Source organism: Mus musculus, chromosome 1 (genome assembly GCF_000001635.26).
Source record: "Mus musculus strain C57BL/6J chromosome 1, GRCm38.p6 C57BL/6J".
NCBI lineage: Eukaryota > Metazoa > Chordata > Mammalia > Rodentia > Muridae > Mus > Mus musculus.
The window spans coordinates 53,491,454-53,505,345 of record NC_000067.6 but is presented as its reverse complement, the minus strand read 5'-3'; the positions used below and the strand labels follow the sequence as shown (position 1 = coordinate 53,505,345).

Sequence of the window (13,892 nt, the reverse complement as noted above, 5' to 3'; positions counted from 1 at the left end):
TACCATAACCCGCAGTTCTGGTTCCGGAATGAGGGATCTTCCTTGCGCCGGTGATGGTTAACTCCCGTCCCGAGTTTTCTTGTCCCGGGTTTTTTTTTTTTTTTTTTTTCTTCCCGGATTTTCTCATCCCGGGTTCTCGGCACCAACTCTTAAACGCGTTCTCACGACCGGCCAGGAAGAACACAACAAACCAGAATCTTCTGCGGCAAAACTTTATTGCTTACATCTTCAGGAGCAGGAGCGCAAGCCCCAAGCCCCAAAAACGAAAGGCCCCCCGCTTACATCTTTAGGAGCCAGAGCGCCAGCGCGCCAGAGCGCCAGAGCGCCAGAGCGCAGAGCAAGAGCTCTATTGTTTACATCTTTAGGAGCAAGCGAGCAAGAGCCAGAGCCAGAGAGCAAAAGCGCAAGAGCGCAAGCAAGAGAGAGAATGGCGGAAACCCCGTCCCCTTTAAGGAGAATTATCCTTTGTCTAGGACGTATCACTCCCTGATTGGCTGCAGCCCATGGCCGAGTTGTTGCCACGGGGAAGGCAGAGTACATGGGGTAGAGAAATACCCTTGGCACATGCGCAGATTATTTGTTTACCACTTAGAACACAGGATGTCAGCGCCATCTTGTGACGGCGAATGTGGGGGCGGCTCCCAACAGGTTACCACCAAGGTGTGTGTGCCACTACTGCACAGTTAGGGTTGTCATGCCACACTGGTCATTGATTTATAGGCATCATCCTGGATGCAAATTATTTTTCATGTATTGATCACTGAAGCAAACTATTGTATCAAACAGACATTGTTAAAGTTAATATTTAAACTTTATTATGAGATAATCTTAAGTATTCATGTATGCTTCTAATACAACTTGTAGATAGTTTATGATGGTATTTTGTACCTATTTTATGTTTTTATAATTTTTACAAAATAAATAAGCAAATATAAAAATATTCTTAATGCCACTTTTAAAATTATTCAGGTCCTCAGAGTCTATTATGATCGCCTTGTGGATAATGCTGACAGAAGCTGGCTTATTAACTACATACAAGAAATTCTGAAAAATTACATGCAGGAAGATTTTCATGACCTATTTAAAAACTTGGATTTTAATCATGATGGCACTGTAGAAGAAGATGATTTAAGAAGTTTAATGTTTTGTGATTTCCATGATCCTAAGAGGGAAGATTTTGGCTACAGAGAAATTGCAAATGTGGATGCTCTCAGGATGATTGTTGAAGGCCATCTAGATGAATATAACAACATGAGCAAAAAGCCCATGAACCTCGTCTTGTTCCGATTTGCCATAGAACACATAAGCAGAATTTCTCGAATCTTGAAGCAGCCACGGAGCCACGCCCTTCTGGTGGGGGTGGGCGGGAGCGGAAGGCAGTCAGTCACCAGACTTGCTGCGCACATGGCTGATTATTCACTTTTCCAGGTGGAAATCTCCAAGGGCTATGGTAGCCATGAGTGGCATGAAGATCTGAAAGTGATCTTAAGAAAATGCGCAGAGAGTGACATGCAGGGTGTCTTCCTGTTCACAGATACACAAATAAAAAGAGAGTCGTTTCTAGAAGATGTCAACAATCTCCTAAACGCCGGGGAGGTTCCAAACCTCTTTGCTTTAGATGAGAAGCAAGAAATATGTGAAAAGATGCGTCAGATAGATCGCCAGCGGGATAAAAGCAAACAGACAGATGGGAGCCCCATAGCTCTTTTCAACATGTTTATTGACTGCTGCCGCAACCAGCTGCATGTGGTCCTGGCCATGAGTCCCATTGGAGACGCATTTCGGATTCGTCTTCGGAAATTCCCTGCTCTTGTTAACTGCTGTACCATTGACTGGTTTCAGGTATTTCCATGTAAAATTTATGTAGAGTCCTCGAAATGTTGAATCTCCATCATCACTGTGAAATATTTTATAGACTCCACCTCAAAATGATGTAGACTAGCAAAATCTTTGATTTTTTTTATCATAATGTATCATATGCAGTTATACAAGCATAAATCATTATAGGATATAATCCATTAATATCAATATATCCCAGAACAGAATTTTAGGATTATTCTGTCCTTATATCAGGATCCTGATAGGAAGCTCCGTACTCGAAGTCCTAGCTGAGAAGAATTTGGGAGGGACTGGTCACAGAAGCACTGTGTGGGGAAGAGAGTCAAGAGAGCATGATAGGACATGTACAATTCAGACAGACCCCCACCCTCTGGCTTATTCTACCCTCTGCCCTATTTACCAAACCCAAGAAAAATTCAAGGGAAAACAGTGTGGGGATTTTTGTAGCAGAGCTTTGTCTCAGAAAGCACAGGCTGAAACCAGAGAAGCTATGACAAAGATGGTGGGGTAGGGGGGAGAGAAAAGTAGTAAATGTGTGAGAAGTCAGATTCTCCTGGTTTTCTGTGGTACCACCAAGCAGCCTCCCCACTTGTATGTAGATCTGACACAACCACTTACGGTGCTGGAAATTTACATAGGCTCTATAACTCTATGGCCTCACAATTTACTTCAGATGAGCATCCTTTGTTCCCTTCTTTCTTGCTTTGTACCTACTAGGTAATATTGTAACAAGAAGAGATGAGGAGGTACATCCATGGAACCAAGGCTTTCTAAGGACAGCCTTTAAAAGAAAAACAAAACAAAAAAAAAAACAAAACTGACCAGGACCAAGACCTTGGGAAAGACATGAACTTGAGAAAATGGGGCTGGATGGAAGAGAAGGGGTTGGGATAATGGCAGTAGAGGAACTCAGAGGGAGGTGTCATGGTTGAGATCAGAAAGTTAGGAAGGGCCAAATCAGATACAAATTTGTAAGTTGGTAGGGATCTTTTCAAATGCACACTGGGAGGACTTCCTGAGTTGTACTGGGAAGTGTGCTATGAGGGTGTTTTCTATTTTGTAAAGACATTTTGTGTCTTTCTGAAGAACAAAGGCAGCAAGGGTAACAGTGGAACTTATTGGCTAAAGATAACAAACACGTGAGTGAGGATGGCTGTGGTGTGGAAAGAAGGGAGTTTGGACATGATGAGGAGAAGGGAGAGTTAGGCATGCAATGCTGTAGAACTTTCTCATGCAACACATGGAGGTCTGAGGAAGTGGAGCAGAGGAAGGATGACCCTGTGTTTTGACACGCTGGTGACTGATGGTGAAGTTTGCTGATTTGTGGAAGAATACAGCTCTGATAGGGAAGGCGATATTGTGGTACAGGCTTGTTGACATTGAGGTGCCTGAGTTATCCAAGAGATAGGTTGTAGTCATTTATGTGATTCTGTCCTTTAACAGGAAATTATTAAAAAAAGAGAGAGAGGAGGATTAAATGAAATAATACATAGCATACACAGGGAAACACACATTGAGTTTAGATCCCCTTCCCCTTTCTTTGTCCTGTTAACACTTGGTAACTATGTCTCTAAACCCAGAGTAAACTGGAGAGAGTTGCTACCAGCCCTGGCCACCACTGTCATTTTGTCTCAAGCAGGCAAGGGCAGGAAAAAGGCTCTTCATGAGCATGTCTTTCCCACTGTATGTTCCAAACTATTCCTCTCTATTTCCAGCCCACTTATTGCAAAAGGCCGCAGCAGTGACAAGATCATATTACCCACCTTGATGAATTGCTAAAATATTCATTTTAAATTTAGTCATGGCCAGAAGATGCTCTGGAAGCGGTTGCTTCTCGGTTCCTGGAAGACATTGAGATGTCAGAGGAAATCCGAGAAGGCTGTATTGACATGTGTAAAAGGTTCCACACTTCTACTATCAACTTATCAACATCCTTCCACAATGAACTTCAAAGATATAATTACGTGACTCCCACCTCCTACCTGGAATTGATCTCTACCTTCAAACTGTTGTTAGAAAAGAAAAGAAAGTAAGGATGAAATGTTCTGTCTTTAAGTAAGCAATGAAAGTTTTAAAATGTTTGTATAAAAAATGACATAACAATGGTGCAAACAAATGTGATGAATATAATGTTTTACTAAAACTGGGAGTCAGTGCTTACAGAGTCATGGTAGGAAGCAGTCTATTCTTGGGTGTAATGATGTTGCCTAGTACACTATAAATTAATCATTGCATTTACTGCAAGAATCAAGGTATCACTGGGGAAATGGCTGTATAATCATGAGGACCTTAATTGTAATCCCCAGGACCCCAGCAGGGAGCAGACGCTGGGTGGGCATGACAGCGTGTGTTTATAATCCCAGTGCTAGAAGATAGAGCCAGGCCAACCCCTGAGGCTTGCTGCCCAGCCAGCTTTATCAAAGTAGATGGTGTTGGAGGAATGAAACCCCAAGTTGACCACTGGCTGAAAAACACAAATATACATGTGCACCTTCAAGAACATGTTTCCCCCACACATAGAAGAAAGAGGTGTTCCCTTAGGGCAGTGGGTAAATGCCTAGGATTCCTTGACAATGATGTTGAGTAAGGATCATTTAAGAGTGGTGGTTTTCCCCTTTTCTTAGGAATAAGCTGATGGGTAAGCCTTCTCTTTGGGATCTCTACAGCCACAATCTCAGAGACCGCCATTCAGTTTTTAGAGCTGGCTTTTCTTCTCCACTAACCTTTCATTTGAAAAATGTCAATACAGAGCGCAAGAGGCATATGCTATAGCCAGTGTCAACATGAGTTTTTCAGAGAAACTGATCTCAAACTTCCTTTGGTTACACTCGAAGTGCATTTGAATTTAAAACTTACTAACATTAAGATCAGAAGCTAAAAGTTTAGAAAATGTTAGTAAACTATGCCACAGCAAGTGTCAACATGAGTTTTAAGAAAAGTTGACCCTAGACTTTCTTTCTGTCTAAAAACTTAATAGTTGGAATGCATATTCTAAAATTTAAGATTTATTAACTTTAAACTTGCCTCAAGTTGAAAATTTAGAAAATTTTAGTGGTGTCCGCTAAGAAAGCCTTCAGTTAATACTGGGTCTCAAATGCTCACTAAAGTGAATTCTATATTGTATTTCTACATTTTTGCAAAGGGAAAACAAGCAAGACTTAGAGAGACTTTAGAGAGGCACAGTAACATTCCCTGCAGCAGGGAGCCTGATAGCTTTGCATTTTTACACTTAAGGTATTTTTATCTTAGGTTTAACAAATCAAGTTTAGTTACTTAAATAATTTATGAATGTAGTTAATCAAATTTATCTCTGTACTGTAAACCATAAATTATACATTATAAAATTCTAAAGATTTTTTAAAAATACCTTAAACAGAGATCATAATCTATGGCTCAATTACATTATATTTACAATGGATTCAAGACTATTAACCTAACAGAACAAATTCTAAAAATATTAAAAAATACTTAAAACAGATTCATTAACATGAACTATTAGTACATATTTCCATAATTAAATTCACAACCTCCCAGTAGCCAGCTCAGGAGCATAAGTATTTTGAAGTCTTGCATATCATATTGAACAAGATGGTACCAAGACACTTGTAGGACATTCCTTATGCTACCCTCTCCCAGCTGGGCTGTCCTGGTCCCTTTGAACCATACCCTAGTGAGTCTTACCATTAGTAAACTTTCCATCTGTCTAATGGAATCTGCAATTCCCACCCAAGGCTGCTACTTGAATTTGGCTCTCAAGATTCTTTACCTAAAGTGATCTTGCTTGTTCTTTTTGATTTGCCTATGAAAGAGGACCATAAATTCTCAGAGATTAAATTTTGGATATCATTCATGAGCAAGACTCTCACTTGTATACTCATGGTATTTAATGTTATCCCAACTGACTGCAAGGTAAAGCTAACAAGACATGAACTGATGGTAAGGTTGAAGAGTCATGGCTTTCTGGGCATCTCAGATACTCTCATTACCCTTTCAAGTTTTTAATCAAGTTTATAGAGTCAGGGTAGAAAGCAGTCTATTCTTGGGTCTAATGATGTTGCCTAGTACACTATAAATTAATCATTGCATTTACTGCAAGAATAGAGATATCACTGGGGAGATAGCTGTACAATCATGAGGACCTTAATTGTAATTCCCAGGACCCCAGCAAGAAGCAGACCCTGGGTGGGCTTGACAGCATGTGTTTATAATCCCAGTGCTGAAAGATAGAGGCAACCCCTGAGGCTTGCTGCCCAGTCAGCTTTACTAAGGTGGATGGTGTTGGAGGAATGAAACCCCAAGTTGACCACTGGCTGAAAAACACTAATATACATGTGCACCTTCTAGAACATGTTTCCCCCACAGTTTCCCTTCATAGCTTTCTGCAAATTATTTTTTAATATTTATTTTTACATTTTGATTAAAATATTATCTTTTCTCCTTTCCCATTCCTTTCTTCTTTCAATCCCTCCCACATCCCCTTCTCAAATTGATAGCCTCTTTTTCCTAAATTATTGTTTTATACACACACATATACACATGCAAACACACACAGAGATATATAAGTACAACCTGCTGAGTCTATTTTTGTTGTTTGTATGTATGATTGCAGGGCTGACCACTTTGTGTTAGATAAACAGTCAGGAACTCATCCCTGGGAAAGACTAATTCTCCCTCTTTGGCAGTCACTGATTGCTTGTGTTCCTTGTCTCTGGTGGGACCTTGTGAGATTTCCCCGTACATGTTAACATTTCTATTCATGTTGCTTTTGCTCCAGTCTTGGTTTATGTACCCCTTTCTAAGAAAGATGACCTCAAAACAGACTTCCTCGTAACCTGGATGTTAGACTCTTTCTGCCCCCCTTTCTCTGATGTCCCTGAGCCATAGGTGCAGGAGCTGTATCACAGATGCATGTGTCCAGCAGGGATAAGCTCTCTCCAACACAGCGTTCTTTGCATCATGCCCAGTTGTGGGTTTCTGTAATCGGATCGCTTTGCTGTACAGAGAAGCTTCTTTGATGAACAATTTCAAATGTTCTTGCGAATTAAAAATTTAAAGTTCTCAATTTCAACTAGAATTCTTACCTTGTATTTGTGGTCATTTTAGTTGCTTAAACCCCAGATCTCTCAATATAGCCAGTTATAACTGGAAAACCAAGTCATTGCGTCACCTGACCAAAAGTCAGTACTTAAAATGTCACCTGGATGAGTGCTGTTACTATCTCATGCTGACAGGAACAAAACCTTTGTAGAGCTCAGGCTTTGACGGAGACCAAACTCACACATAATACAGGACTCAACATAGATCTGGTGCCTCTGTTCCTAGTTTTGTCAAATGTTTTACTTTGTCAGGGGGAATGCAACACATGATAGAAATGTGTGTTTCCGACTTTCTTTTCCTCCCCATCACAGCCTTTCCTGTGGTTGGTTTTGCTTTTCCTCATTTGGGTTACTTTGTATATAATAAGCTAGGTTTTTTTGGAATGTCTCAAGCTGGGCTCCTTTGTATACCTCAAGTTAGTGTCTTACTCCAGCTACTTCTTGACTTTTGAAATATAGCACCTTTGAATAAATGTAATATTTTAAAATGAATTGTTATAGATAAGGAGATTTTTCTTAGTAGAGAGCATACATGAACAAGCATTTCAAAGAATATTAAAAATTTTTAAAGGACTAAAATTATTTCTAATCAGTCACCATTCCTTTAAAAATCACTTTGCATAGAAAGTGTTGAGTTTCAATATCCCCTTTTGTCTTAATAAAAAGAAACTTCCTATTTCAAGATGTAATTTAAATACATTTTAAATATAGGTCTCACTGTGTACCCGAGGCTAATGTAGCCCAGCCTGGCTAGCCTCAACTTCCTAACAGGTGGGAAGATGTAATAACTTTTGAATATATTTTATATTTTGAATACATGGCAATATTCAAAATGACCTATTTTGGGCATCGAGGTCTCTTTAAAGTAAGTGACTATTGCAAGAACTGCAACTATAGTATTGTTGGAAACAGCTCACAGTGGAGACTAACAATACAGGGAGCCTTCTTATTTTTGGCACAGGAGGCTTTTTGCCTTGTTACTAGTGGTTTTATTTATTCTTGGGAGCTTTTGTTATGTACCCAGAGGCACTGAAAACACAGAAAGGACCGAAAGTTATGACTGATTGGTCATAATTGTGTACAATCCAGTGTTGTTTTGTTCATAATTTGTATTTTTTTTTTACACCTAGTATCTGTGAAGGACTTTTAGACCACACTTTTAGTTACTTCAAAAGGGGTGAAAGACTCAAAGAGCTTGCAGAATGCCTCTTGATGCAATAAACAGATCTGTGCATCTCACCTTTTTTCATCTGTTTGCTTCCAGTGAAGTGATGAAAATGAAAAGGAGATACGAGGTGGGTTTGGATAAGCTGGACTCGGCATCATCCCAGGTGGCAACCATGCAGAGTGAGCTGGAGGCGCTGCATCCGCAGTTAAAAGTTGCCAGTAGAGAGGTTGACGAAATGATGATAATAATTGAGAGAGAGTCAATGGAGGTGGCCAAAACTGAGAAAATCGTGAAAGCTGATGAAACAGTAGCGAACGATCAAGCCATGGCAGCCAAAGCCATCAAAGATGAATGCGATGCCGACTTGGCTGGAGCCCTACCCATCCTGGAGTCTGCACTGGCTGCCCTTGATACCCTGACCGCGCAGGTGAGAGCTGTACCCTGGGCTAAAGCTTTACCATGGGGTGGGGACCACAGTTTAGTTTCTCTCAAATTAGCATACAGATTTTGTAACCATTTTTTTTTCAATTGGCAAGAGGATTCCCTAGTTTACTTGAAAAGAAATGCGTTTTCATGACAAAGGCATTTTTGAAAAGGGACAAAACTGCCAGTTGACACCACAACTACAACTATTACCACCACCACCACCACAGGAGCAGCCACCACTGCCACCACTGTTGCCACTGCCACCACTGCCCCCACAACCGCCCCCAGCACCCTGCTAGTTCTACCTCCTCTTCTTTCTGCTCAGCCTTTCTCCATCATGGTGGTTCCTTCCAGAGTCTTGTGTCACTCCCCACTGCCCCCCACTGTAAGTTTCCACGATTATCCTTTTGTTGTTTTAAGATTTCCTCCCAAGAGGCCCTTGGTTTTGTGAAGATAATATGCCCCAGAACAGGGGAAAGCCAGGGCGAGGAAGCAGGAGTGGATGGGTTTGGGATAAGGGGGGTGGTATAGGGGACTTTCAGGATAGCATTTGAAATGTAAATGAAGAAAATATCTAAAGAAAAAAAAAAGATTCCCTCCCAATTGACTTGTCAAAATTCTTGCCATGATTCTATCATTGCTGCCATTTCTGCCCAACACAGAAAATGTCCATTTCTTAGGGTACCTTAAAACCTAGTTTGAAAGATTGGACTTGTTAATATGACTTCAATGGGTGTACAAGCAGACATTTATTTCTATTAATAATAAAACCTTGCTTTTCAAGGATATCACTGTTGTGAAGTCCATGAAGAGTCCCCCTGCTGGCGTCAAACTTGTCATGGAGGCTGTTTGCATATTGAAAGGGATCAAAGCTGACAAAATCCCTGACCCAACAGGTTCAGGGAAGAAAACTGAGGATTTCTGGGGCCCTGCTAAGAGACTTCTCGGTGACATAAGGTTTCTGCAGTCACTTCATGAGTACGACAAGGACAATATTCCTCCTGCTTATATGAATATCATAAGGAAGAGTTATATCCCCAACCCAGACTTTGTTCCAGAGAAGATCCGGAATGCTTCAACAGCTGCTGAGGGTCTGTGTAAGTGGGTCATCGCAATGGACTCCTATGACAAGTGAGTGTGGAGAAGAAACCTGTCGGGGCTGTTGGGTTTGCCCTCCCACTCATAGAGACAAGAGAAAGCTAGGAGCCCATGTGAGAAAAAGGGTGGTCAGAAAACACGTGTTTCAATTGCTGCTTTTATTTTTACTAGAGCCCAAAGTGTAGCAGTTAAAAGTAATATGTAATTTAATGATCATTAAAGTTTTGGGAGTTAGGAATACTCTTTACTAAAATATTTCTAAAGTCTCCCCAAAGCTTTTATTTATTTACTATGTTGAAAAAATTAAATGAAGAAGTACTAAACTTGTACTAAGACACTTAAAAATAAACAAAATTATGGCATGGTAGTAAAGATTGACTTTTTTGTATCTTACAAATGTAAATTTTATTTAAAATAGGGAAGATGTTGGGGTACAACTGAGGGGTAGAGAACTTGCCTAGCATGTACGAGGACACAGATTCTATCACCAGCACTAGGACATAGGACTATTTGGGCTGGAGAGACAGCTCAGTCTGTAAAGTACTTGTCTTACTGCATAAGAACCCATGTTCAACCCACTGAACACATAAGAGAAGCCAATCATAGTAGCACTAACTTAGAATCTCAGCACTGGGTAGGCAGCAGTGCAATAGGTGTGGCCTTAGAACTTAAAATAGGTGTAGGCTATCTTAGCCTACCCTGCAAGTTCCAGGCCAGCTTGAGAGACTCTGAGGGGTGACAGGTCCTTACCTGCTCTCTTACCCCACAAGTCTTAACCATCAGTTTTCATACTTTGTATCAGATTTGATTCTTAGATGAAATATGGACTCTACAACTAGGTGTAAATTCTGCATAAAGAAGTGTCTTAAGTCCTTGCAAAGAGTATTCAGAAGGTAAATTGACATTACAAAACTCCATATGTTCAGGGGGATTTAATTTCCTAAATTGATTGTTTTGTAGAGTGGCAAAAATTGTAGCTCCCAAAAAGATAAAGCTGGCTGCAGCCGAAGGGAAGCTGAAGGTTGCTATGGAAGGCCTTAGAAAGAAGCAAGCTGCCCTGCATGAGGTTCAGGACAAGTTGGCCAAACTCCAAGACACACTTGAGTTGAATAAGCAGAAGAAAGCAGACTTGGAACACCAGGTAGGTGCAGACAATTGCAAATGTGAACTGGGATCACCTCAGAAATAAAGACTTTGTGGCCAACACAAAATTCACCAGTACTGTTTTCTTCCTGGTCATGATTAGTGGGTTATGGTTCCAAGGGCAGACCTACCCAATACCTGGTTGTGCATGGCCCTGGAACTTGGAGTGGTTCTGGCATTAAATCATGATCTTGTGACATGAACGTCCAAACAGCCATGTAGTATACTACCAGTTGTGGCCCCTTGGTTCACAAAGTATCAGTCATTCACTTGTCACCCTTAGAAAATGGAAGCTGGGAGAGGTTTCTGCCTCAGGCCCCGGCGGGAGCCTCCTTGGCTCCGGGACTCCTCAGAGGGCAGGCTGCACGGGTGAGGGTGTGGAATACAGAGGCCAGCAGTTTCTGGGACAGGCGAGAGCCACAGAGTTTCTGAGGCGGCGCCATCTTCGGCTCCAGACAACTGGCCACCTTCCTGGCCAAAGCAACACAGCTTCTGGGAAAGATCCTGTTTTGGGCCTTCATCTTCAGCCAGGAGGAGGTCCAAACATCAGATAACTGTGCACCTTCCCTGAAAGAGGAGAGCTTGCCTGCAGAGACTGCTCTGACCACTGAAACTCAGAGGAGAGAGCTAGTCTCCCACGTCTGCTGATAGAGGGTAACAAAATCAACAGAGGAACAATCTCTAAACAAAGACAACTATAACAACTAACTCCAGAGATTGCCAGATGGCGAAAGGTAAACGTAAGAATCCTACTAACAGAAACCAGGACCACTCACCATCATCAGAACCCAGAACGCCCACTTCGCCCAGTCCAGGGCACCCTAACACACCTGAAAAGGTAGACCTGGATTTAAAAGCATATCTCATGATGATGGTAGAGGACATAAAGAAGGAATTTAATAACTCACTTAAAGAAATACAGGAGAACACTGCTAAAGAGTTACAAGTCCTTAAAGAAAAACAGGAAAACACAACCAAACAGGTAGAAGTCCTTATAGAAAAACAGGAAAACATATCCAAACAGGTGATGGAAATGAACAAAACCATACTAGACCTAAAAAGGGAAGTAGACACAATAAAGAAAACCCAAAGTGAGGCAACGCTGGAGATAGAAACCCTAGGAAAGAAATCTGGAACCATAGATGCCAGCATCAGCAACAGAATACAAGAGATGGAAGAGAGAATCTCAGGTGCAGAAGATTCCATAGAGAACATCGGCACAACAATCAAAGAAAATGGAAAATGCAAAAAGATCCTAACTCAAAACATCCAGGAAATCCAGGACACAATGAGAAGACCAAACCTACGGATAATAGGAGTGGATGAGAATGAAGATTTTCAACTCAAAGGACCAGCAAACATCTTCAACAAAATTATTGAAGAAAACTTCCCAAATCTAAAGAAAGAGATGCCCATGAACATACAAGAAGCCTACAGAACTCCAAATAGACTGGACCAGAAAAGAAATTCCTCCCGACACATAATAATCAGAACATCAAATGCACTAAATAAAGATAGAATACTAAAAGCAGTAAGGGAAAAAGGTCAAGTAACATATAAAGGCAAGCCTATCAGAATTACACCAGATTTTTCACCAGAGACTATGAAAGCCAGAAGAGCCTGGACAGATGTTACACAGACACTAAGAGAACACGAATTCCAGCCCAGGCTACTATACCCAGCCAAACTCTCAATTACCATAGATGGAGAAACCAAAATATTCCACGACAAAACTAAATTCACCCATTATCTCTCCATGAATCCAGCCCTTCAAAGGATAATAACAGAAAAAAAAACTAATACAAGGACGGGAACCACGCCCTAGAAAAAACAAGAAGATAATCCCTCAACAAAACTAAAAGAAGACAGCCACAAGAACAGAATGCCAACTTTAACAACAAAAATAACAGGAAGCAATAATTACTTTTCCTTAATATCTCTTAATATCAATGGTCTCAACTCCCCAATAAAAAGACATAGACTAACAAACTGGCTACACAAACAAGACCCAACATTTTGCTGCTTACAGGAAGCTCATCTCAGAGAAAAAGATAGACACTACCTCAGAATGAAAGGCTGGAAAACAATTTTCCAAGCAAATTGGTATGAAGAAACAAGCTGGAGTAGCCATCCTAATATCTGATAAGATTGACTTCCAACCCAAAGTCATCAAAAAAGACAAGGAGGGGCACTTCATACTCATCAGAGGTAAAATCCTCCAAGAGGAACTCTCAATTCTGAATATCTATGCTCCAAATACAAGGGCAGCCACATTCATTAAAGAAACTAGTAAAGCTCAAAGCACACATTGCACCTCACACAATAATAGTGGGAGACTTCAACACACCACTTTCACCAATGGACAGATCATGGAAACAGAAACTAAACAGGGACACAGTGAAACTAACAGAAGTGATGAAACAAATGGACTTAACAGATATCTACAGAACATTTTATCCTAAAACAAAAGGATATACCTTCTTCTCAGCACCTCATGGTACCTTCTCTAAAATTGACCACATAATTGGTCACAAAACAAGCCTCAACATATACAAAAATATTGAAATTGTCCCATGCATCCTATCAGATCACCATGGACTAAGGCTGATCTTCAATAACAAAATAAATAATAGAAAGCCAACATTCACGTGGAAACTGAACAACACTCTTCTCAATGATACCTTGGTCAAGGATGGAATAAAGAAACAAATTAAGGACTTTTTGGAGTTTAATGAAAACGAAGCCACAACATACCCAAACTTATGGGACACAATGAAAGCATTCCTAAGAGGAAAACTCATAGCTTTGAGTGCCTCCAAAAAGAAACTAGAGAGAGCACACATTACCAGCTTGACAACACACCTAAAAGGTCTAGAAGAAAAGGAAGCAAATTCACCCAAGAGGAGTAGAAGGCAGGAAATAATCAAACTCAGGGGTGAAATCAACCAAGTGGAAACAAGAAGAACTGTTCAAAGAATCAACCAATCAAGGAGCTGGTTCTTTGAGAAAATCAACAAGATAGATAAACCCTTAGCCAGACTCACTAGAGGGCACAGGGAAAGCATCCTAATTAACAAAATCAGAAATGAAAAAGGAGACATAACAACAGATCCTGAAGAAAT

The 13,892-nt window shown here is 40.7% G+C and overlaps 1 protein-coding gene across 3 annotated transcripts in view; it reads left to right on the top strand.

Annotated features, from left to right (window-relative positions):
* Dnah7a (dynein, axonemal, heavy chain 7A) overlaps positions 1 to 13,892 on the top strand; it is a 310,307-nt gene that overhangs the window by 201,956 nt on the left and 94,459 nt on the right. For all 3 annotated transcript variants that reach the window (XM_006496179.4, NM_001252070.1, XM_017321900.2), the window contains 5 exons: positions 970 to 1,842; positions 3,639 to 3,868; positions 8,200 to 8,530; positions 9,314 to 9,660; positions 10,588 to 10,768. In XM_006496179.4, coding sequence (XP_006496242.1) covers positions 970 to 1,842; positions 3,639 to 3,868; positions 8,200 to 8,530; positions 9,314 to 9,660; positions 10,588 to 10,768 — 1,962 coding nt within the window. The remainder of the gene's footprint in view (positions 1 to 969; positions 1,843 to 3,638; positions 3,869 to 8,199; positions 8,531 to 9,313; positions 9,661 to 10,587; positions 10,769 to 13,892) is intronic.